The sequence below is a fragment of the Scardinius erythrophthalmus genome (genome assembly GCF_964197995.2).
Source record: "Scardinius erythrophthalmus genome assembly, chromosome: 22".
NCBI classification, from domain to species: domain Eukaryota; kingdom Metazoa; phylum Chordata; class Actinopteri; order Cypriniformes; family Leuciscidae; genus Scardinius; species Scardinius erythrophthalmus.
Window position 1 is genome coordinate 18,798,568 of NC_138242.1, and position 26,514 is coordinate 18,825,081.

A 26,514-nucleotide genomic window follows, 5' to 3' on the forward strand; every position below is an offset into this window, starting at 1 on the left:
GTCAAAACCCTCCCCATTCACATGGATCCACGAAAATATTTTTAAAACGCTGTATTCTGCTGCCAGGCCAGTAGTTGGCGATGTTACTTTGTAAAGAAACACTACGTGCCTATAGACTGAACATGCATGGTGTCACTGTTTTCACAAATTCGCGTTGTTGTAGTTAACACAGAGACCATAATGGTATCTTTTTCAAAAACTTGCACTTTGAAACCCGCATAAGAAGTTTTCTATTTTTAGTTGAAAACGGTGTCGTGTAAACGGCCCCTAAATGGAGGCAGATCTGAATGGCAGTTTGTAGTCAGTTGTGGAAGATATTTAGTCCCACCTTCCACCAGAACAGACATAATTTGGTGGGGGAGGGGAGGTTATCGTTTTTGATTAATTACAATGCACATAAATAAAAATAAAAATAAAATGTGTAGTGATAAATAATTTAAAATAAAAACTGCAACATTCTGTAAAAAGAAAAAAAGAAGAATTGTCCATTTTGATTTCACAGTGGCATTAATACCCAAACAATTTTTTTTTTTTTTTTTTGATACGCATTTTATTTAGGTCTACTTAAGTACAGATATTGTGATATAGACAATTAACATGTTTTCTTACCCTGACAGATTCGAAAAAATATTGGGCAACATTATATTCACCAACTCTGTGGGCTGGTATAAATGCTGTGGATACCTGAGATGAATTTCAAACCTAAATAGCAAAATGTTTGTTGGGAAGAAAATTGATGATGCTATACTCTCTGATCTTAAAAAAAAAAAAACTGTTGGAAATGGAAAATACAGAAATGCTGCAGATGATCCTGGATTTGGCAGCTTCTGACAGTTTTCCCATCCAGTCTGTCATGTTTTGGTTTCTCCTGTCTTCTGAGTCTGATGCATTATGCATATTTTACCTGAGCTGTATCTAAACCCAACACAAATTGTCCTCAAAGAATGAAACGGTTATGCAGGGCTCTTTATTAATTGCATAAAAGGCACAGTTAAACCGTTTTGTCCAAACCCATCTAATCTAAGCGTTTCACCGCACCCTCAGATTATTCTCTAAAAGCCTTGAGACTTAAGGCAGTTGAAAAGCAGTTTGTTAATGAGTTCAGCTATCACTCAATGGCAGCTGAGGTGCATGTTTGAATTAAAACGGACAAAAAGGAGCTTACACATCTCTCTGTGAATAAGATGCTATTTGTTTGTGTACTTTAAGGTGAATTCAGGTTGATTGGGACACTTTTTGCCATTGAGATGACTAGGAAAAAGTGTCCCAATCAAACTGACCTATGTGTTCTTTCTTAGCTCCAGATGTCCTGTAGATATCGCTTCTCCTCACGAAGTCCTGCTGCTATCTTCATAGCATCCAGTTTATCGAGTTGAAGTTCATTTCCTATGATCTCCAGTAGTGTGTCATTCACATCTTTTGCCATGTTCTTAGCATCCCTGTAAAATCGTGAGATATTGTTTCATTCCTGGTGAACAAAATGTGGCAGTCCACAATAATAAATGGTGAACGAACAATGGTATTTTGTACCCACCCACAGACATAAAGACAGCCTTTGTCTTTAAGAAGGATGCTGGCAACATTTTTAGCATGGAGAAGCAAGTTATGCTGGACATATGTTGGTCTGTTAACGGTTCCCGCTGCATCGGGCTCATCTCTGGAGAAGCACGCGATCAGATGGCTCAGGGTTCCATTATGCACAAATCTCTCCAACTCCTCTCTGGAAAAAAAAGCAGTAATGTGCTTATAACCATGTTTCACTGTCATTTCATCAGTCAGTGGTTGTTTTTGCAGTGGTTAAGCTAAACTTGTGCATTAAAACATGCAAATGGTACAAATGGCAAATTAGATTCTCTCAGATTTTGCTGTGGTTAAGTAACAACAATGGAGCTCATTAGTGCGTTGCATTTGAAACTCAACTTTTCATCTCCCTCATCCATCTGGCAAGAAAGTTGCTAAAACCTCAAGGCTTCTGTTGTAAATGGTTTTTGTAACAGCTTTTATTTCAGCTCTGAATAAATGTTTGGAAGCTATTTCAACCAAAATGAGAGATAGAAAAATGTGAAGTTAACGGACAGGGTCAAGCTCAAGGTTTGAGCCACTTTTTCCAATTGCTCTGCTTGTCTGTTATCTTGAATGTTCATGTACAATTTTTGGGTGAACTATAGCAAAAAATAGATGTTGTACAACTTTTCAGGCATCTACTATAGATTTCCAACAAAGCTAAAGAGAAAAGGATGATTGAGTGAAAATTAAACATATGGATGAAGCAAGCGTTAGCACACATCTGAAAAGAAAAGAACATCTTTTTTTGAAGCTTCTAAAGAAAATCTTGACTTCAGTGACTTAATTCAAGTTCAAATTTACAATTTTTTTAATATAAATCTTTGTATATATTCTGTAAGAAAACCACATAATACAAACTATATGATTACTGCAGGTTAACTAAGCAAAGCCAAGAATTCACCATCAAAATTATGAAATTAACAATCAGGTATTTATATTGTACATGCTTCATGGCTTTGTTTTTTTAAGGTTTTTGAGTGCATATGCATTTCTTACGGGGTCCATCTGGGAGCCATATCCATCTAAACTGGTCCAGGCGAGCTGACTTTCTGGTCACAGATATTGAATAATTTTGTTTGTTTTTTTTTTAAACAGACTTGAGTGATCCTTTGTCCTTTTTCCAGAATCTAAGCCACCCGCTACCCCTCCTCATGTAATCCAAATCCATAAAAACAAAGAGACTCATTGGTGATGGAGGGGCTGAGACAAGTGTTCTTTGTTTCAACAACAATGATTGAAGCTGATTTCACCCTTTTAACACTCATATAAGTATCGTGTTTGATTAGAATTGATTGCAGACGCCTTGTTTTCTTTAGCTGACTGCCTGAAGGCCAGCCTGTTTGCTTTTTGTGTGTCAGCGAGTGCTGAGTTTTGCAAGCCAGGTTCAGTCACTTTCTCATCTCAAATGCCACTGGCACTTTCTACTTTGCTTATTAAAGCATAGCAGACAATGAGGGTGTTACACTGAACAACACAAAACTCATTTCATTGATTGGCTTAATCAATGCAGAGGGGGAAAAAATTATAAATGAAACCAGAGTGCGGACAAACGTGAATACGAAATTTTAAACAATCCTTTGATGTGCAGGAGCAGTGAAGGCAAAGATAGATTGAAATGGTGTGTCAGGACCTAGACTTTGAATCTTGTTTTTATTAGCTCTTGTGTCAAGTAGAGCCAAGCACGGATACACCGTTGTGTGCCGCCCCTCGGTCACAACACACACTTAATACTCACCAATCCAGGCACCAATGTCATTACTCAGGACCTTGCGTATGAATTATGACTGTGTGCCTATGGGACAGCCAGACCCCAATCATCTTATATAATGTCTCGTATCATATGGCCCATACTCTCAGAGGGAGCACTTTAATTTCATTGCTTTCCCAATCATTACTCTCAAGGACAGTGCAACAGGAGCCTCTGGCTGATAGCAACCAAGAGGAGACAAGACGCCAAGAGCCTGTGTAAAGCTGGCAGATCGAGTGAAAAATACTCTCAGAGTCAGGTTGCAAAGGGGTCAGGACGGAAGAATTGTTGTGCGTGTCTGTCTGCACTGCAATTCATTTTCTAAATCTAATTGTTTTTCTTGTTTTCCAGTGAAAAATATCTAAACATACATAAAACAAAATAACTTTACCTGGGAAACAAAACTGCATCAGAAAATACTGCTTTTTAGAGAATATCTTAAAATTAAATGTACTTTTGTTATTATTATTTATCTTTAGGATATAACTAACAAAATATAAGTTGGCAATAGGGTAAAAATTAAGTTCAAGATTTTTGAACACCACTCTAATAAACACAATTGCTTTAAGTACATTTAGATCTTTTTAAAGGGATAGTTCACATAAAAATGAAAATTCTGTCATTAATTACTCACCCTTATGTCATTCAAACACTTAAAGGGTAAGTTCGGTATTTTACACTTAAAGCCCTGTTTACAGATCGTTTCTGATGAAATAGAACGGTTAAGATTAAAATTTGGACACATGCTGCTGTCCCGAGAATTTTAGGTTTCTTTCGCTTTCCCCAAAACCTCTAGAATGGGTGTATAGGTGCACTGGAACAATCCTTAATAAAACGCATTAAACTTTCGATTACAAAGACCTGAAACTCACCGAGTGGTCAGGGGTGTTCACTGATATGCTCACACAAAAATCGCTGCAAAAGATGCTTTCCAACAGGTGTTTTACCATTCGTTGTAAAACTGTGGACCTATTTTTCCAAACGTCTCACACCCGTACATTCTTTCATTGAGAGCTTGAATAATAGACACTCCAGCCCAGTTGGTGGCGATAATGCACCTTTGCCAATTGCAAAGAAGCGGCGGAGTAATACCGTACCTCACACAGCACATTCAATACAAGTCAATGGAGTTGGACAAAAACTACGATAAAACCTGTTGGAAAGCATCTTTTGCAGCGATTTTTGTGTGAGCATATCAGTGAACACCCCTGACCACTTGGTGAGTTTCACGTCTTTGTAAACGAAAGTTTAATGCGTTTTATGAAGGATTGTTCCAGTGCACCTATACACCCATTCTAGAGTTTTTGGGGAAAGCGAAAGAAACCTAAAATTCTCGGGACAGCAGCATGAGTCCAAATTTTAATCTTAACCGTTCTATTTCATCAGAAACGATCTGTAAACAGGGCTTTAAGTGTAAAATACCGAACTTACCCTTTAAGACTTTCGTTCATCTTCAGAACACAAATGAAGATCTACGATAACAGCTATGCAACTACCACTTTGACAAAAGATCTTCATTTGTGCTTCGAAAATAAGGGTTTGGAACGACATGAGGGTGAGTAATCAATGACAGAATTTCAATTTTTGGGTGAACTGTCCCTTTAAGGCTGTTTTGAAGTTTATTCTGGAAAATAAGACAGACAACATATTAAGAAATTTGCGAATACACTCACCTAAAAAGAAAGTCTTTGTCTTTGTGGCGACATCCAAAAAAGAGCCACGTCTCTCCGAAAGTTGCTTCCTGGTTCGTCTCATGTTCTTTCTCTCTGTCAGGTCAAAACAGTATTGCAAAATTAAATATAATGTCCCTGAAAAATGAAGTGTTATAACAAACAGAAGCACTATTATAAAATAGTCTCTATTTGGATGGCCAATGGCCAAAATGACCTAAACTTTACCAAATCTAACTAAAATAAATAAAGCAATAGAAGCTTTTCTGTAGGTTTAAAGGTGCTGTATGTAGCTTTTCTACCAAAACGAATCCCTTTTTTATTGCCTGTGTGTGAAGGGGTTGTAATCTCACATTAAAATTATCCACTTTGCGGGTTTTGCTATTATCACTTATTTCCGGTTATGTTTACTTTCAATGTACTGTGGTCAATGAGTTGAACAAACGCCACCTAAAACGAGTGTCCGCAATAAGATAAAAAAAAATTCCAATTTTTATTGACAGGAGATGGTATGTTCTGATGTTTACTGTGTGCAGAATTTTCCAAACTTGTCGGAACATGAAGTTTTAATCCAACCCAAGCCGATCTGAGAAAGCAGCGGTGTTAAAAATGTCAATGTCAATCTTTTCACTATTTACATGTTTATGCCCAAAATGCTATAATATTCAAAGTAGTTGACTGTCATTGCTCATTGGGGTCTGGTTTGTGTCAAAATTTGCGATCCGTGAATTAAGCCTATTAGACCTGCCACAATCTATTGTTTATAATAATAATACAAATAAAAAACACCTGTATTGACAAAAATAAGATGAAAACACCTTCTGCTCTAAATTTTATTAACTTTGTTCTTTATTACTGAAAAATCACTTGAATGTAAGCAATATTTACCTATGTACGCACTACCATTCAACGTTTGAAGTCTGTAAGATTTTTTTGTTTTTGATACAAGTCTCTTTTGCTGGTTAAGGCTGCAATAATTTGATAAAAATACAGTAAAAACAGTAATATTGTAAAAATATTACAATTTAATTATTAAAAATGTTCTATTTGAATTTTCAGCAGCCAGCAGTCTGAGTCACATGATCCTTTAGAAATCATTCTAATATTTAGAAACATTTCTTATTATTATTAGCTATGTTAAAAACAGTTGTGCTGCCTAATATTAAACCGTTATACATTTTTTTCAAGTTTCTTTGATGAATAGACAATTCAAAAGCGATAGTAAAGACATTCATAATGTTACAGAATATTTCTATTTCAAATAAATGGTGTTCTTTTGAACTCATATGTTAAACTCATGGCAACCCTATCATGCATATATATATATATATATATATATATATATACACACATATATACATATACACATATATACATATGAGTTCCAAATTTAATAATCTTCTATATTTTTTATAATGATCCAATTCATAGTTTCACAATGATGAAACCATAAAGTAGCATGTGGCGTTTAAATACTATTTTAACTGCTGTTACCACAAAAACACAAAGTCACTCTTTGTAGAGAGAGGGCGTTGATATTTATCTGGATGGGTTCTTTAAGAGCAAGTCCTCCAAAAGATCTGGCTGTGTTCCCAGAATTCCCTACACTAAGGTGACATACAGGTACCAGGCACTATCTGTACCCTGCACCTGCTAAAGGTTGACAGACTTCTCCAAAGAGATAAAAGAGAAGGCGTCGCACAAACACAATCAAAACAGTCTTCGGGCCCTGGAAAAAAAACAGCACACTGTCTACTCCACTGCATCTTTACTCCAACATGATAATAGAGGAAGAGATCTGTTAGAGATGCATTACACAGGTCAGAAGCAAACTACAGTGTCTACTCCTTTGGCCATCTCATCTCAGCCAACCTAAATAAAGCATTCAGAAATAGGTCTGAAACTTTCAGAGGTATTAAAAGAAGTGGAATGTAGAAACACCCGAAGGACTTTCAGGGTGAGATGCCCTTCATCATGCTGATATCACTCAAAACACTGCAGTGAGCAGAGTTTCAGACACTAAGCTCTCCCCATCTGCTGAACGTACAGTTTAACTGCGATTAGACTACTAATGAGCCACAGTGTGGACGAGATGACCACAGGAAAACAAAACAAAGCTTCTCTTCAAACATCTACAATCTGTTCTTTTTCATTTCATGTCCTTGCCTCAGTTACCCATCACATGGAATGAACAACTGGCAAGCAAAGCAAAACACTCACTTTTGAGTCGTGCTGTCAGACAGTTGTTATTGTGATGCATCTACATTTAATTAAGTGGCATGTTGAGGAACGGGCAGTCAATAGAATACTAATGGTTTGTTTACTGACTGATGTTAATGAAATAAAACATGCATCTTTTTATACTCCAGGTATATGGATGTTTTAGAAGTTGTGTAACATCAATAAACAAAATGATACCTATAAATTAGTTGCAAATAAATCATGTCCCTTGGAGCAAGTCAGTTGTGCTTGGATGGCAGCCATCTTGGTAGGCAAGTACACAAGTACTTCTACTTGAATGCTGAAAGACCAAATTATACCTCACATAATTCTAACAATTGTGACTTTACGCCTTACAATTGCGAAAACTTCTGAAAATTGCTAATTTAAAATCACGATCAAAATCTAAATTTCAAAATAAGTTTAAAGCCTCACTCTGATTTAGCATGTTTTGATTTGTCCACACATTCTTGTTCAAGAAATTACAATGGCTGTAGCATTTATATCACCAAGAAGTGGCCAAATATTAAATGTTTGGCCAATATTAAACAAGGATTTGAGCTGTAAAGTGTAACAACAACAATCAAAAGGCACTGGCACCCTCTGCAGGCATTTGCTATAATACGTAATGTACATAAGTTAATTATTTATATTATGTATATTACATTATGTATTTTGACAGTGTTGTTCAATAAAACCATATGAGAACTTGCTTTTGATACTTCATTTTAACTAATTATTACTGCCTCATTGTTATTATTTTAAGTCATTTTAAAGGCTATTGTTCGCTTAAGTCTATTTTTATGACCACAATTTTTTTACGATTAATCTTCAAAATAATCGACTGATTACTCGATTACCAAAATAATTGTTAGTGACAGCCCTAATTGTGATTTTATACCTCACAATTACAACTATTTCTCACAACAGACATTTTATACCTCGCATTTAAGACTTTTAAGACCTCAAAATCGTAACTTTATCCTTCACAGTTGTGACTATTCCTCAAAATCCTGACTTTATACTTCAGTCATGATTATTTCTCACAATTGTGACTTTATACTAGACTGGGTAAACCCAGCCTGATCTGTCGGCGATTTGATTTCGCCCTGCAGCTCAGGCTGGAAAGCAGTACATTTATCTCTGCTGCTTCCTTTACAAATTTGCGGGAACCAATCACAAGCTGGCTTATCCACTTGGCGTGCTATTGGTGGGTTTAATCCAATCCAATTCCAGAGCCGGTATGGCTCTGTCCAATTCATATCGCTGATCAACATGTTTGGTTACACATTTCCTGCCTGGAGTTTTCGGTTGCTCTGCAAAGTGAGTCACCCGGATCATTGGTCTGATTGGTTGAAGGACTATCCAATTGCGTACAGAGTCATTTGAACTATGCCCGTTGATCACGCCTCTTTTGCAGTAGAAAATACATAGCAGACTCCCCAGACCAATGTTCAATCTTAAAAGGCCAGACTAACTTTATACCTCACATTTGCAACTTTCTCAAAATCGTGACTCACTACTTCACTGTTGCAGCTATTGCACAAAATCATGTAGAAAAGAATGGGCTTCCACACAAAATCAGCAATATAATCTGGCAAAAATGATATTCACAAACACATTCTATAGCAAATAAACTACCAAAAGGCAACTGGCTCTGTTAACTGACCCCTGAATTCCTACAGTTGCCAACTGAGCATTAATGATTTCTCCAATTCATTTAGCAATAAATGGTTTGTCTGCACCCCCTATACAGCCTCTGAAATAAATTCTCTACCTTCTAGATTTCCTAAAATACTAAAATACAGTTACACAAACAATTACAGCCACTAATTAAAGAGTAAATGAAACAGACAATAGATGGGCAATGTTCTTCATTGAGAGTAATCACTTTATGCATTCTTTCGATTTGAAATTTAAATAAAAAACATAACCAAACACAGCCTGTCACATCCATTTCCCTGCAGTCCCACTCTGCAGGAAATGATATTTTGTGAGACAGGGTTAACGTTTTGGATGCTTCTTTTGGTCACGCCCACCTGCTCAAAGCTTGGCTCAACTGAGTTTGGCATTTGAACAAATAGAGGGTCCACAGTAGAGCCATTAGCATCTGGGAGTTCAATATCCAATCTGGAAATGGGCTTCAATAAACTAGCTTTAGTGGAGCTTTATGCTGCCCCAGAGGGGCCGGTACCAATATGAAAAACCTGGATTCCATTTTGTAACACCATGCAGACCAGCTCCCCTCCTGAATACAAATCAACTGTACTGCGACATCGAGGACGACATATCCGCATCCCTTAAAAAAAATGACAGCCTGCAGTTGGGTAGAATAGGAGCTAAAGCAATAGCTGGTACCTTTTCACATGTACAATGAAAGTGAATCAGTGGCCTACTCTGAACGTTCACCTTTATAAATCATACTATGAAATCCTCCTTCTCACTTTCCTCTGAGACTATGCACTGCATTGTGAAGGCAAGGGACATATACGTGATATCAGAGCTAATCGTAGTCACTCAGAATAACATTCTCTGACCTTTGAACGGCACACAAAGTGTGAACAAAGAAATGGATGTGCAAAAGCATTTTAAGCCCCTTTATGACATTTAACCACAGTTTTACTTTTTCTGCAGAACATGCAAGTGAACTCAAATGTTTGGGCTGATTGCCAAGACATTGGTATGTTGTCATGTTTCTATGTGGTTGCTAAGGTGTTTTGGGTGGTTGCCAGAGTTCCGAGTTGTTCCGAGTTATATTTATTTAGTGCATTGCTATTCTGGATGGTTGCCAGAGTGTTGCTAACCAAATGCTACAGTGTTGTGAGGAAATTTAGTACGTTGCTATGCAGTTGCAACAGTGTTCTGGATGGTTGCCTGAGTGTTGCTAACCAATTGCTATAGTGTTCTGCTATAGTGCTATATGCTGGCTAATCGTGCCACAGCAATAATTATGTATAGTAAGTCTTCAAGTTTTCACCTTAAATAGTGCAACTGTATGGGAGAGCTCATTTTAGCTATTTATGGAAAAGTTTGTGTAAATGCATGTTGGTTTTATCAGTCCTTTTTATTGTATTTATTGAATTGTTTTAACTCTTGTTCTTAAACATCTTGTGCATTTTGGTACGCTACAATTAGTAAGCAGGAAAATGTGTATTTAAGGCAGCCGTCACTAGAGGAAGGAGGATTGGGGGATGGATCATGGTTTTTGAGTGAATTTGAACAAGGTTATTGTAGCGCAGCTTGAACGCACTGAAACTCTGGCCTCATTAGTTTAAAGGAACATGCTGGCTTTTTGGGACTTAAGCTTATTCACCGTATCCCCCAGAGTTAGATAAGTCCATTCATACCTTTTTCATCTCTGTGCGTGCCCTAACTCTGTCTGGCGAAGCACTGCTACTTGGGCGGAGTGATTTGCTCGCAGCACCTGAGAAGCCCCATGGTGAGGAGCAGAGAGTTCGCTCAGAGTTGGAGTAAATCACTCCACAGAAGTAGCAGTGATTCGCCTTCTGAGAATATAGTTCCCAGTATGTATACGGTTAGAAGATGGCAGTGTCTCATGTGATTTGTACACGCTGTGACTATACAAACCACAACATGTAAATAAATGTTGGCGTTATTTTGTCACTTATTGGGAGCAGTATGCTAGCTGGAGCCATTTACCTCCAGTCTTTGTGCTAAGCTAGGCTAGCGGTGGGTGCGTCAGACAGAGTTACGGCACAAACGGAGATGAAAAAGGTATGGACTTATCTAACTCTGGGGGATACGGTGAATAAGCTAAAGTCCCAAAAAGTCGGCATGTTCCTTTAAGAGCAGAGTACTCATACTGTTTTAGTACATAACAGTTCTAGTTTTTAGAATTTTTTTATTGATTACCTACCTTTTCACAGCTAAAACTATCTTTTATTGAACATAGCCTACTTTTACCTGTTGAGACATGCCTTCATAAGCGCCATCCGAGCTGTGTTTGTGATGTTTGAGTTGGGGGAGGTGTGACATGCAAAATGGGCATTTGCAAGATTGTTATATAGCAAATGTGCTTTATTTTTGTGTAATTCTGCTAGCTTCCACTTGTTGCAGAAACTACTTCACCTATAATTTTTGCTTTTGTTTTGAAGGTAGTCTTAGTTTTATTCAATTAATTCTGTAGACGTCAAATCCTTTCTGCCTAAAGCTCAATGGCATCCTGCAAACAGATGAATTGGCTTTGTCCTTGTGTGAGATTTTTGCCCAGTCTCCCACTTTCTCCACAGCACAATACATTTCCGGCTGTCTGCCTGCTGCCATTGATTTACAGATGAGGAAAATCGAAGCATCCCATGCTGTTTGCTCCTAAAGAGGAAACGCAGAGCTTTGTGACACAAACAATGTCCTGCTGACAGAATGGTGATCGTTATCTTTAATTGAAGGCTGGCATCAAGTGTAGCTGTATTTAGGAGAATCTCAAGTTAAGAACCGCATTGAAACAGTTCAACAGCACACATGTCCATGACTAATCGCTCTTGTATTCTTGCACATTTGCAGATTGCAAGAATATGTTTTTGTATTCCAGAATAGAAATATGTAAATTGCTGTCATATCATTGTCTTACAACTGAGAAGGCATTTTACATAATAATAACTGTGATAGAACTAAACTTTTTCTTACTGTTAACAGACAGTTCAGAGAAACTGTGATTTTGGTTATATTTTAGGTAATGTGCTAATTTTGGCCACTACCTCACAAGATGATATGCATTGTGATGCATATGTTGTGATTCTTGACTCCAACGCATCACAAAATCATAATTAGATTTAAATTTGCTGTATTAGTTTAAATGGTATTGTGCAGTTTGCTTCACTTTTGTCCAGTAGACACACAATAATAATAATAATGCTATTTTTATTAATGCTATACAGAAAATACTACTACTATAAATAATATTAATTTATGTATGAAGAGAAGAGAGAAAATACTACTACTACAACTAATAATAATTTATTATCCACTAAATGCACAAAAATATTAAAGGAATATTATTATTATTTTAAAACTTAAATACTAAAAGAAGCGAATCTGTCATTGATCTGTGGCTTGGGGCCAAACCAAACATGCTCTGCTGCATGACTGCCTCGACCTTGACGTTTTCAAAGGTGATGTGGTGTTTGAGGACAACTTTTGTCATTCATCATTAATGTCTCATCCCACTCTCATCGTCCCCCAGACATATCTGAAACATTCATCAACCACGTTCGGCTCGGACACTAGCCCCTGTGATTACCTGTGACCCTTGTGTCACTTACAAACTATTCGTGTACAGACACAGCAGGCATCACATCACCGACCGGCCCTGCACCAGGGCAGACGGCTTCATTCATATGTAGTCCTGGCGTGTCACTCTTCATGGGCCCCTGGCACAGAGTATAAATCACACACACTGAGATGACAGGCCTCCGCAAGACACCTTTACAGCCAGATCCTGAATTTATGTCCTTCTTCATTGTAACACCAGGGTCTTCAGAAACACTATTAGGCATCACAGATAATGTGACGGAGAGCAGGTCAATAGCACATTTACACTTTCTCTTCCTCCTTCAATCCTTTTAGATTTATCCTAATCACCCTAGAGGTGTTTTATGCTACTTTTACACATGAGAATCAATAATCTTCCTTCCTCTTTTAAAGCCTGGTTTATTTTTTTGAAGATGTGTGAAAAAAATGTTGTTTTTTTAACACTTACTGCTCTAGGGAGCATGGAGAGCTACCTCAAATAAAGACTATCATTTTTGTACTGACAGCCATGTTTTTGTCTTTACAATGTGTACAATTTAATTCATTATGCAAAGCCCTAATGTAATAAACTCAGCATATAATTTTCAGCATCATTACCTCAGTGTCACATGATCCTTCAGAAATCATTCTAATATGTTGATTTGGTGCTCAAGAAACATTTCTTATTATTATCAATGTTGAAAACAGTTGTGCTGCTTAATATTTTATCTTTATGAATAGAAAGTTGAAAATAGCAGCATTTATTTGAAAGAAACCGAAGAAAAGACAAGTCTGAGGCGTCTGACACACACACAAAGAGCAGACAGTGACAGGGAAACTGAGCGTTTGTGATTAACTGCATCTGTCCTTCCTCAGGTCAAGGCATACATTCGTGAAAAAAATCAGTTTGCCATCAGTTGTCAGAAGTAGTAGTATCTTTGTCATAGTATCTTTCACATTTAAGGGTTCAATGTATTAAATCAATGCCGTTGATCTCTACGAAGTGAAACGTCAGCTTCAGCGTCGATTGAGGCTTGTGAAGAGGCAAGTTAAATTAATTTCAACACCTTGTTTAATTCATGAATGAATCAGCATTTTTAAGCCTGCAACTGACAGCCTGCAATTACAGGGTATGTTCAGTTTTAAAGTCCTGTAGGCTCTTTAATAAGCTAAAGTATCCCAATATGGATAGCGTTTTGCTGATGCTCTGTTTTTAAAGGCCTATTAAAATGTTCATTGTAAAATGAATTCTCAATTAAAACAATTACAACATTACTGTAACCAAGACAACATCTGTGGTATTACTTTATCCAAAAAAAAAAAAGTTAACAGTGACAGTCACCAGAGAGCTAACATATAACTTATGTAAAGTAAAGCTTGAATGATCGGGATAGATATTGGCCGATCATGATGATAAGAAATCGGTAGTCGTATTGGCTGCAAAATTCCTGAGCATCCCTACTTCACAGGAGTGCCGAATTACAGAGATCATGCAAACATATCCACATCGCTATGATCAAATGCTTTCTTAACTGCTGTTTTCTCACAGCTGTCATTTTTGTTGTGTGTTTATTATGTTAATGTGAGGACAGCGGGAGGCACATATTTACATATCCATTTTAACGCCTCAGCAGCTGCGGGATGCTCACTAACAGTTGTAACTTGGAACTTTTTCTGCCTATTTTAAGATTTAAATCATTTGCATTTAGTGTGTTTTCAATTTTTTAACAAAGTAGTATAGATTTATAATATTGTCAAGTTATGGGCCATTACATGAACATGATTACCAGCTTACTGATATCAGCTGAATTTTGGAATTCACACAAAAATGTTGCATAGCATTTCACACTGCACACAACACTGCTATTACTACTTAAAGGGCACCTATTATGCAAAATTCACTTTTACATGGTGTTTGAACATAAATGTGTGTTGGCAGTGTGTGAGCAAAACTACCCTAGAATGATAAAAATCCACCCAGTGTTTTTTTTACAATCTCAATAAATCATAAGCACTGTCTCAGAACGAGCTGTTCTAAGATTCTATGCAGTGTGACGTAGAATTGCGCAGGCCCCTCCCACGACTGTTGATTGACAGACTGCAGTTTGAGCCTAGCCCCGCCCTGAGTGAGCTGGACCACGAGTCCGCCATTGTTTCGACGCTTGAGCAGCTGTAGACAAGAATGTCTCCTAAGCGATTGAGGTGTTTTGTTGTTGGATGTAAGAATGAACATAGCAGTCTTCATTTACTCTTGTTGTTACTCGAGGATGGATCTGTACTGTTCGTGACCCAGCTTACAGTCTCCGGAGCGGCAGGCCTAACATTACTGACCACGGCAGAAATGAAAGTGAGAGCGCGCACGTTATGACAGCTCATCGAGTCATTTTACGGATATACACGGTTTACCAGTTTATTAAGCACCCACTGAAAAGGTGTGTATATATTTGTTTACTGTTAGTTGTAACGAGTGTTTTGTGTACTTCGCTGTGTATGTTGATGATAATGAAAGGGAGAGAGAGAGAGAGTTTATGGATAAGACTTTAATGCGCACTTCTTATACTGTGTTTATTCAGCTCTTACAGTGATTCTCTGGTGTAAAACTAAGGCTTCATCTTTTGTGTGATGTACAATAAACTTCACTGAACTCGTCAGTATATTTTGGTCATCATTCGGACAGGGTCTGCCACAGCAGGCTTGTATTAATAGTGGATAAAAGCAGATGACAAATAAGTTATAACCGTAATTAAACTAAACTATACCTGTTCTACCTCAATACAGCATATATTCTCTGGCTCTGTGGGCATTATTGTCCGACTCCGAGTCGAAATGAACACCGCAACTGAGAGTTTCTGTTCTGATATTATCAGATGAGATTGTCTGGCTCTGAGCGCGAGCTCGTGATGCTCCGCCCCCTGTGCGTGGGGACCGCATCTCATTATCATTTAAAGGAGACACACTAAAACAGCGCGTTTTTCTGAGCCCCAAAAAATGACAATTAAAACATGCTGTAAAACATTATCTGTTGGGTATTTTGAGCTAAAACTTCACATACACACTCTGGGGACATCAGAGACTTATTTTACATCTTGTGAAAAGAGTCATAATAGGTGCCCATTAAAATTTCATGACAACTAAAATATGTCAGGAAAAAAAGGATGGAAAAAGCCTTGTGATTAACCTTCAAAATGTACCTTTGTTGAAGAAATCCAATGAAGGGGGCCACACCTGTCCCAGGGCCCACCATCACTACAGGAACAGAGGGGTCGGATGGTAAGTGGAAGGTGCTGTTTGGACGAGGTTTGACATGTACCTGGACGTGACATTTAGATCCAATCAATTCCAAGCGGTGATGGGATTGCCTATATTCTATAATCCTCCACACATCTATTTAACCTTAAACCCAATTCCATAAATTTTGTAGATAGCATCTAAACCAAAAGCTTTTATGTTGTTGTTGTATTCTGCTGCAAGGATTAGTACACTTTCTCCAGAGCTTATTTCTGCCCAGCTTTTGCCTCAATCAAACAACCCAATTCAGCCAAATCCTCCCAGGGACTGTGAAAAGCTAATTTGGAGGTGAACGGGCTCGCTAATGTGTAATGCCTACAGTGCTAACCTTCGGCAGGGCTGATGTGCCTAGGCATTCTGAAGCAGGTACCGTCCCAAGGGGCTGCAAGATTGAGGAGACGTGATCAACCAGCCAGCCTGTGCACAACCCCGTCCTCGCTGGGTGCTCGGGACATGCAGGGAACTCCACAACATTGAACACGAAATGAACTTTCTCAGGGTGCTGAAGGCTGGAGCTGAGGAACGAGACAGAAAATAAGAGACTAAGTGCTAACAATCTAGAAACAACCCTGAACATGAGCAAGTCGGTGGACCTCATTATCTCTCTCTTAATGGCCTGCCTGTATCGGGCCCTGGGGACCCCTGCTGACCGGACTTTAATATTTCATAGCCCTAATGTTTCTGTGTATTCTACCAGCATCAGCGTACTGAACATGAGACATTAGTGTAGATGCCCGACCACTTACAAGCCTAGGAGATGGGCAGAAAACAAATGAAAGTGGCGGGCGGTTCTGAAAGGAATGTCCTTTGCATCCAATGTTTGACTTTGATCACAACAAATAAAGTATCATCAAGCAAGAGTAAGTGCCACATTGAATTCATGTCTGTCTATAATAAACCACACGACATCAAAGGAGGATAGAGACAGAAATAATGACCTAAAACCTGGATATGTCTCTGCTTTAATTTGTGTGTCCAAATATAAAAAACAGGTGTTTCAAACAAGGTCTCTTACCTGGCAGCGGAATAGGCTCTGGGCTGAAGCTTTGGCAAGTGTTCTGTAATAAAGCAGAGGAGAGATCAGAGATGGCATTGTGACCTTGAGGTTATTCAACCGTGTCTTGAGTTTCTCTTTTAGGGCATCCCCTCTCTGTTACCCAAGCCTTTTGAGTTTATCTATAGAGTGCCAATTTCTCAGAATAGCTAAATTCACAACACAGTATTTAATTTAGTTGGTCTTTTTAGGACAATATTGAAGTTAAAAGCAAGTACAGTACATATAATCAATTGAAAAGTTAAGAAGATTTTTTTTTTAAAGATACTAATAAAGCTACTTGTAAACCGAAATATCAGATAGGCTAATAATTCTAGGCCAACAATAGGTCGATAATTTAGACTTTTTTTTTTTTTTTGCATTCATTTGGTTTCCAAAATCTCCCAACAGCCAATGGATTTTGAACATATAAAGTATCTTAATATTCAGCAAAGAATAGAGAAAACAGGTGAAAATGTGAACAGGCACAATTTACCATTCAACAATAGAATCTTCAACATGCGGAAAAAGGGGCATGCATGTGAAATCATACAGGTTTAATTGAATCTGATTTAAATGCAAATGATGATGGATGATATAGACAGAAAAAGTACAACTGAATTACACACTCACTTAAGACTCTGGAAGCATATCGCAGTCAAAACTGTTGTATTAGAGTTTCCTAGTTGTGCCTTAAAGTCCCAAACCAAAGAAGAAATCCCGCCCTTGGTTATTGACACATTAATTAAGAGCGTTTTCCTATTCTTAATGCAGAGGCTGTGAGGGTATTTAATGCAACTTATCATATTCTACATAAGAAATTGTTTCTACAGAGTAGCTTCTGGCCCCTTTCCTTTTGGTTTGTTTTTCCGCTTTCAAATTTTGCAGTTATACCAGTTGCAGGAAGAACATACTGTATTCGCTTACAAAAATATTACAATTTTAAAAATGTTTATACCATGGTCTGGGTGAATACTCGATTCTGATTGGCTGCAAGGTGTCCATTAAAAAGTGATAGAGGACACCTAGTAAATAGAAGGTCAAGCGTAACCAGGGAAACCAAGTTATTGTTTGTAAAAACTTTAGATTTCGATTGTAAAACTAATTAAAATATAAACTAATGTTTTAAAAATGTGTTATTTGGCAAGTGACCATGGTATAAGTGGGTTAATGCCCTTCGAGGTGTCCATTGTCAGGTATTAATGGACTTCGGCGGAGGCAACCGTCCTCCGCTGCGCGTCGCCCATTAATACCTGACAATGGACACCTCGTCGGGCATTAACCCTTACATAATACATTTGTTTAGTTATTCCAAACAAATGTTTATGTGTGTTTAAATGACTATTTTTTTTATTTGGTTTCACACAATAATATTAAGTTCAGTGCATTACTAAATTAGGACCTCATACCGTTAGTTACATTATTGCAAAAGGCTTTTTTACACTGAACAAAATGTCCCTTGTTAAAGGGATGGATTACACAAAAATTAAAATTCTGTCATCATTTACTCACCCTCAAGCTGTTCAAAACCCGTATACATTTCTTCTTCTGCTGAACACAAGAAGATATTTTGAAGAATATGGGTAACCACATTGACTTCCATATTATTTCCATACTATGGAAGTCAATGGGGTTCCATCCACTGTTTGGTTACCCATATTTTTTTAAATATCTCATTTTGTGTTCTGCAGAAGAAAGAAATTCATACAGGTTTGGAATGACATGAGGGTGAGTAAATGATGATAGCATATTCATTTTTGCGTGAACTATCCCTTTAAGCACATAGGTAGTGGTTTCTCTGCTCAAAAAAAGTGTTTAAAATTCCCCTTCATCAGTCAACAACTGACATACAATTTTCTCCAATTCGCTGAAATGATGAATCAATTTGAAAATGTTCATTTCAAGCACACCATATGTGGATGCCGAGGGTCCTCAATATTATCAATTAATTACAATCAAACATTCAATACAATGAGCAGCTGTTGCAATTACAGCCTCTCATCAGCGCAAACAAATGCATCAAAAAGGCACATGGTGTTTTGGTGAAAAACTCTGCACTTTAAATGTCGGAAAAAGCCTGAAAAAGCCAGGAGAGAGTCAGTTTGACTGATGACAACGATCTTACTATCAAGAAACACCAGTGCAGAGTGATTTTAGAAATAAAATGAATGTGCTGTCAGACGCTGCTGAACCAGCATCTCTGTCGATTTGTGCCATGGAGAATGACGGTGTTAATTCTTAATTTGCCAAAGTCGCAGTAATATTCATGCAGATTAAAACTTTACATGTACACACAACAATCCGCTGGCCACATCCGCATATAAATCAGTGAGGGTCACTGCATTATGATTACCCTGCAGTTCGCCATATCTTAAGCATGCTATGCAATAATAATTTCAGCTATACCAGCTGTTTCTCAAAATCAAGGTGACTGCACATTTCTCACCTTGATGGATAATTTTATTGCATTTCACAGCAGAGGCTTACTGTACAACAAAAAAAACCCGATAGATCCACCAAATATTTTTTAGAAGAATTATATAAGGTGTAAAAATATCATCTTTGAATTGTCAAATTCAATTACACGGCACAGTGACTTCTTATACAGTGTGCAAAACTTACACTACCAGACGGACAGCAAATTATTAATTTTTTTTTAAAGAAATTAATTCTCTATTTGTGAAAGGATGCATTAAACTGATCAAAAGCAACAGCAAATACACTAATAATGTTGTGATTTATATACAAAAAAATAAATGCTGTTCTTGCATTGCATCAAAGAATCCTGAAAAAATGTATCATGGTTTCCACAAAAATATAAAGCAGCACAAGTGATAATAAGAAATGTTTCTTGGGCAGCAAATCAGCATATTAGAATGAATTCTGAAGGATCATGTGACACTGAGGAGTAATGGCTGGAATGGTCATCACAGGAATAAATTGCATTTTATTAAAATAGAAAATAGTTCTTTTAATTTGTAATGGTATTTTTGCAATAGTACTGTTTTTACTGCATTCTTATCAAATAAACACAACCTTGGTGGGCATAAGAGACTTTTTGATATGGTTTGAGAGAGTCAAAAGATTGTTTTTAAAGAGCAATCTTATGTCTTTATATAGACAAGCACATTGTTCGCAACTAGCATCATCCACTCAAATTGCTGAACCCAGTAATAACACTTAATTTTTTTCCCCTTAAAATGGCACTGAAGGCCTTGAATATAATTAATGAGATGATTAGTTATCCTAATTGACAGCCTTCATTTTTAGTTTATATTTGATGAATTTATCATTCTCTCTGTGTGCCCTAATATGCTTTGGTTAGACTCTCAATACAGCTATTGCATGTTTAAAATGTATTTTTTTCAGAGGCTATACTTGCAGTTAAAGAACAGTATTTTGCCTTTAAAAGGAGAGCAAAAAAGCAAAGCTGGACCTCTGAGCCGATGTTGTTTTACTGCCATCTGGTGGTACCGACACTGCAAACACTTCCAAACATCAAGCACATTTACCATGCAAACTGCATATGCTGATATGAAATGTATGAAATGCAGAAAACATCCCCATTCCAGTCAATTCAAAGCAGATCACATGTGTTTACTGACCGAACAGGAGGCTGAGCGGAGGTAGGCAGGATGGGAAGGCCTGAAGGAGATCCAGCACACATACGTTGCTGTCCCTGATAAAGCTGTTGTAGTCTGCTGAGCCTTCTTTGCTACACAGTTCCAGAAGCCTTCTTTTCTCTGAACTGCTCCGAGTGAAGTCCGCCAACGCTCGCACAAACGCCTGAAAGCACAAGAGAGCAGCATAACAGGGTCTGTCCAGGAACTTCAAACTACAGCCCAATGAAAGACAATCAAATCATCCCCACCGGTACATCAAAAGCACTGTTGCGTATAAAGTAAGCACTAGTGCTAAATCAAAGGTTTAGAACTTCAACAGCACAGAAACTATAAGATTAAATAAGGTTAATAACACAAAATTACTTTTTTTGGAATGCTCCTTATCTCCAAACCCCAGGTGAGAATAAACTGCAAAGAGCTGTTCTGTGGGATGTGAAGTGGAACCTTTGCTGCTGTAAAAGAGAAGAAAAACTAGCTATGCATTTATTCAACATTTCAAGTTGTTCAATCTTAATCTAGTTCTCTGAACTGTGGGCAGAATACATTATTTTATCTCTTGCACAGTTTGAGGAAAATGTTCCCGGTATCACTGATTGTGTCAACAATGGCTGGAATACCTTTCTTACTGCTGTTTTTAAGCAAGCTGACTTGAACGGCACAATTCCTTTGCATTTGCAGATCCAGTCTGAGCAGCAACTCTTCAACTTCACTAGCTCTGTTTGGACAGAGAATATCAAAGGAGTCTCCGGGCTGATAAGCAACATCCTGCTCCTGGAAATACAACATTTACATTTACTTAGAGACCAAAACAGAGGAAAACATAAACATGACTATTCGACTGATCCAAACCTATGTTCTGAACTAAACTTTTAAAAAAGCGTTACTGCAGTTATAGGGGTTATCTAAATGTAAAATTGGATGTCTTGAGCGTGTGTGTGTGTGTGTGTGTGTGTGTGTGTGTGTGTGTGTGTGTTATATATACACTACTGGTCAAAAGTTTTAGATCTGTGAGATTTTTAATGTTTTTAAAAGAAGTATTTTCTGCTCACTAAGGCTGCATTTATTTGTTTTCTATGTGAATATATAGTTAAGTGTAATTTATTCCTGTGATCAAAGCTGAATTTTCAGCATCATTACTCCAGTCTTCAGTCACTTGATCCTTCAGAAATCATTCTAATATGATGATTTGATGCTCAAGAAACATTTATGATTATTAAAAATGTTAAAAACAGTTTTTTACATTTTTATTTCATGATGCTATGATGAATAGAAAGTTCAAAAGAACAGCATTTATCTGAAATGGAAAGCTTTTGTAACATTAATCACTACCGTTCAAAAGTTTGGGGTCAGTAAGAATTTGTATTTTATTCTTACAGTAAATACATTTATAATATTAGAAAATATTCTATTTTAAATAAATGCTGTTCTTTTGAACTTTCTATTCATCAAAGAATTTTGAAAAAAAAATTGTACACAACTGTTTTCAACATTGAAAATAATAATGAATGTTTTTTAAGCACCAAAATCATCATATTAGAATGATTTCTGAAGGATCATGTGACACGGAAGACTGGAGTAATGATGCTGAAAATTCAGCTTTCATCTGAGGAATAAATTACATTTTAAAATATATTAAAATAGAAAACAGTCATTTTAAATTGTCATAATATTTCACAATATTACTGAAATAATAAATGCAGCCTTGGTGAGCAGAAGAGACTTCTTTTAAAAACATAAAAAATCATAGCGATCTAAAACTTTTGACGAGTAGTGTATATATAATATATATATATGTATGTGTGTGTATGTGTGTATATATATATATATATATATGTGTGTGTGTGTGTGTGTGTGTGTGTGTGTGTGTATGTATGCATGTATATATGTGTGTGTGTATGTATATATGTGTGTGTGTATGTATATATGTGTGTATATATATATATATATATATATATATATATATATATATATATATATATATATATATATATATATATACATACACAGTATAGATAATATACATATATAATGCAATATACATAATATATAGATTACTTTTGCCATCATCTAACGCTCAATGAAAGATAATGTTAAAAAAAACTGTTAAATGTAATCTTTAGCAAATTCTAAAAATGATTAATAATAATGTTGTGATGCCTAAATTCACTTGTGGCATTTAAAATTAATGATTTTAGTTTTTAGTGTACTTAGGCAAATTATTTAGGCAATTTAGAATAGAATTTTATTTTTATTTATTAATTTATCGGTATTAAATGTATTCTATACATGTTTTTGTTATCGGTCACAATTATGAACAATTACATATAAATACAAATAATTAGTTTTCTATTAAAATAATTATCAGCTCATTTATATCAGCCAGAATTTTCATATTGGTGCATCCCTACTTAAATAAACATGAATGAATATGGACTTACCGAAATATCAAGCTCCAGTAAGATGGAAGATTTCACTGCATCATCTTGAGTTAATTGAACTGCTTTTGAAATGGACACTTCATGATAACCGTCTTTACCAGATGGGACTGTCTCCTGTGAACGGAGGATTTTTATTAGCACAATAATAGACACAGTTAAAAAAAATTATATTTTATAACATACCATCTATACCAGACAGTGGTTTTCAACCTTTTTGACTCAAATGCCCCCCATTGTCCAACACAATTATTCAAAGGGCCCCCCAGTGGATTATTCATAAAATGCATATGTTCCTAAATCCATGCTTACATAAATTGTTGCAATGATTTTACGCAAATGGTAACAGAAACAGAATTCAGAGATTCTGTTTCTTTCTTGTGTTTCATGAAAAAAGACCCATGGTATTTAATCTCTATACTCTCTAAATGTTGATTTTCCATGAAGTCCATACCCCTTCAGTTGACGCCTGCTCCAAAACAACCTCAAGATACGAAGGGGGAAGTGCAGGAACTTTAAGAACGGACTCTGACAACGGTGGGACAGATTGCTTCAGAGATGCAACCAAAGTGGTAGAGTGAGTCTCCGCATCACTGCTGTCAGATGTAACAGTTTTCTCATTTTGTGAATGTACTTCACTCAGCTTCAAAAGATGAAGATCAACTTCTAGCTCTGACTTGTTTTTTTCCTGGCCGGATGCATTTTTATGATTATTGTCCTGTGTACAGTCACTACGGGCTGCGTCCGTTTGATTTGAAGCAGACATGCCGGAGAATGTTTTTTTCAGAGCGTCCCAGAGTCCCTCAATCCAAGGATCCACCACTACTTCAAGTCTGGAAAGAAAAGAGTCCCAGAGTTTGACATGGCAATATATCAGAAAATCTAAACTTTTTTATATTGTTATTCAACATTCATGCTTACCCAGTGCCGTCATCTGCATGCCCAGTGGCATAGAAATGTTTAGCACCAAGTCGCTGCAGAAGGCTGTCAATGGTCTTGCCTCCGTTGCAGAAATTTGCATAGTTTGTATCTCCTAGAGCTGCATATATAACAGCATTAAAAAAGTGCTGATGGGTAGAGCTCCCGCTTGCACAACAGAAAGACCATCTTACCTAACAGTGCATAACGCAGATGGGAGAGGTGGTCGTGCGGCAGAGATTTATTCTTGATCTTTCTCACAAACTTCTGAGCAGTGTCTGGAGGATCACCATCACCGGTTGTGGAAACCACAAAAACAACTGGGCGGATTTCACTGTCCACGTTGTACTGGGGATGCATGGGAAAGCACAAGTTGCATCAGCCAGTTCTGATTTGTGACTGTCCCAGATTTGATATCCGTGAAAGTAATGGTAAGAAACATACCTTGTCCTGGTTGCTCAAACAGCTGATGTCAGCTGTTAATCCATACTCAGCTGCTTGTTCGCAGATCTCTTCAGCTATTGACTGAGCCTGACCGCGCTGAGATCCATACAGTATCAAGAAGCGAGCAGCAACTTCACACGGCATATTATCATAGCTGGACAAAAGGAGTTAAGATGTTGAAAATCATTTCTGCACATTGTGAGAACACAGCGGTCACTGGGGTAGTACTCTTTCAAAAAGTTCTCCTTTGTACCTTATTTACCCCTAAAGTGTGCATACAAGTAGCTAATGGAAGATATTTGAACCTTTTGAAAGGGTACCGTCTCAAAAGACTGTATATGATCCAATTCTATGGTTTTAAGTATCAGGACATAAAAAAAAAATCAGCAGGTCTTAAAATGAGGTAAATACAACCTCAAATGAACAGCAACACATGAATTATTACACAGTGTCATTATTTATTTAACAAAAATAAAGCCAAAATGGAGAAGACATGTGTGACAAACTAAGTACACCCAATGATTCAGTTGCTTGTAGAGACACTTTTAGCAGCAATAACTTGAAGTAATCATTTTCTGTTTGACTTTGTCAGTCTCTCACATCGTTCTGGAGGAATTTTGACCCGTGCTTCTTTACATCGTTGCTTCATTTCTTTGAGGTTTCCGGGCATTTGTTTATGCACAGCTCTCTGAAGTTCCCGGCACAGAATTTAAATCGGGTTGAGGTCTGGATTTTGACTGGGACAGTGCAACACCTTGATTCTTTTCTTTTTCAGCCCTACTGTTGTAGATTTGCTGGTGTGCTTGTGATCATTGTCCGATTGCATGACCCAATTTCGGCCAAGCTTTAGCTGTCGGACAGATGGCCTCACATTTGGCTTTACAATACTTTGGTATACAGAGGAGTTCATGGTCGACTCAAAGACTGCAAGGTGCCCGGGTCCTCTGGCTGCAAAACAAGCCCAAATCATCACCCCTCCACCACAGTGCTTGACAGTTGATATGAGGTGTTTGTGCTGAAATGCTGTGTTTGGTTTGCGCCAAACGTGGCGCTGTGCTTTATAGCCAGACATCTCCACTCCACGTCTGTCCAAAGGACATTGTTCCAGAAGTCTTGAGGTTTCTTCAGATGCAACTTTGCAAATCTAAGCCATGCTGCCATGTTCTTTTTAGAGAGAATAGGTTTTCTCCTGGCAGCCCTTCCCAACATGTCAATTTTATCCAATCTTTTTTCTAATTGTACTGTCATGAACTTTACCATTTAACATATTAACTAAGGTCTATAGAGTCTGAGGTTCAGTTATTGGGTTTTCCGCAATTTCTCTGAGCATTGCATGGTCTGACATTAAGGTAAATTTGCTGGGACGTCCACTCCTGGGAAGATTGGCAACTGTCTTGAATGTTTTCCACTTAACAATCTTCCTTACTGTACAATAATAGACATCAAATTGTTTGGAAATGGCCGTAAAACGCTTCCCCAATTGCTTGTCTAGATCATTGCTGATGTCTTAACTTCTTGGCATTGTGTTAATCTTAATACACACCTGAATGCTTCAGACCAGCAAACTGACAAAACTTCTGGTCAAACTTCTGATCACACTTGCTGATGATCAATTAATCAAAGCCATTTGATTACCCTCTTCATGCCTATGGAAGCAGTAGGTGTGTCACACATGGCTTCTCCATTTTGGCCAAGTTTTTGTTAACTAAATAATGATACGGTGTAATGGCATGTGTTGTTGTTCATCTGAGGTTGTATTTACCTAATTTTAAGATCTGCCAAAGATCAGATCATTTTTTTTTTTTTTGTCCTGATATGTAAAACCATATAATTCAATAGGGTGTCTTTTCTTTTTCACATGACTATATTATATATACATACATATGATGTTTATGGAGCAAAAACATAATCTTTCACATGTGTAAACTGGAATTAAACAGCTCCGATCATGTAACTATTTACATAAGCCATGTGAAAATGCCAAAGAAATCAAAACAGCCTGCAATTTCATTACAGTTGACAGCGCTATGTTAAATACATCAACAACTCTTTTAGACTATCCAATCATCGAAACAAATGTCAGTCACAAATATCAAATGTGAACGGTGGGATTGAATTAATAGAATTTACCTTGAATTTACAAATGACAACTCCAACCGCGTCTTCGGCCGAGAAACATACTGAATTCATCACTTTCATGCTTTCATAAGTATGGACTGGTGGACCAGATATCCGGATACCACGTTACTGTGGACTCGCACATGGCCTTGCAGAAATAAACTATTTGTAAATAAAAGATATACTAGTCAATAATAAACCTCAA

General features: G+C 37.2%; 1 protein-coding gene across 1 annotated transcript; it reads right to left on the reverse strand.

Annotated features, from left to right (window-relative positions):
• Window positions 1–539: 539 nt before the first annotated feature.
• Window positions 540–26,450, reverse strand: mtrr (5-methyltetrahydrofolate-homocysteine methyltransferase reductase). The gene is made up of 15 exons (XM_081352045.1): window positions 26,322–26,450; window positions 24,192–24,345; window positions 23,942–24,095; window positions 23,751–23,868; window positions 23,284–23,662; window positions 22,833–22,946; window positions 21,012–21,165; window positions 20,758–20,846; window positions 20,377–20,557; window positions 16,754–16,796; window positions 16,067–16,253; window positions 15,642–15,760; window positions 4,987–5,079; window positions 1,535–1,720; window positions 540–1,439 (listed from the first exon to the last, which is right to left on the reverse strand). The coding sequence occupies exons 2-15, from the start codon at window positions 24,333–24,335 to the stop codon at window positions 1,295–1,297; spliced, it is 2,106 nt and encodes a 701-aa protein (XP_081208171.1). The 5' UTR covers window positions 24,336–24,345; window positions 26,322–26,450; the 3' UTR covers window positions 540–1,294.
• Between the last annotated feature and the right edge of the window lie 64 nt (window positions 26,451–26,514).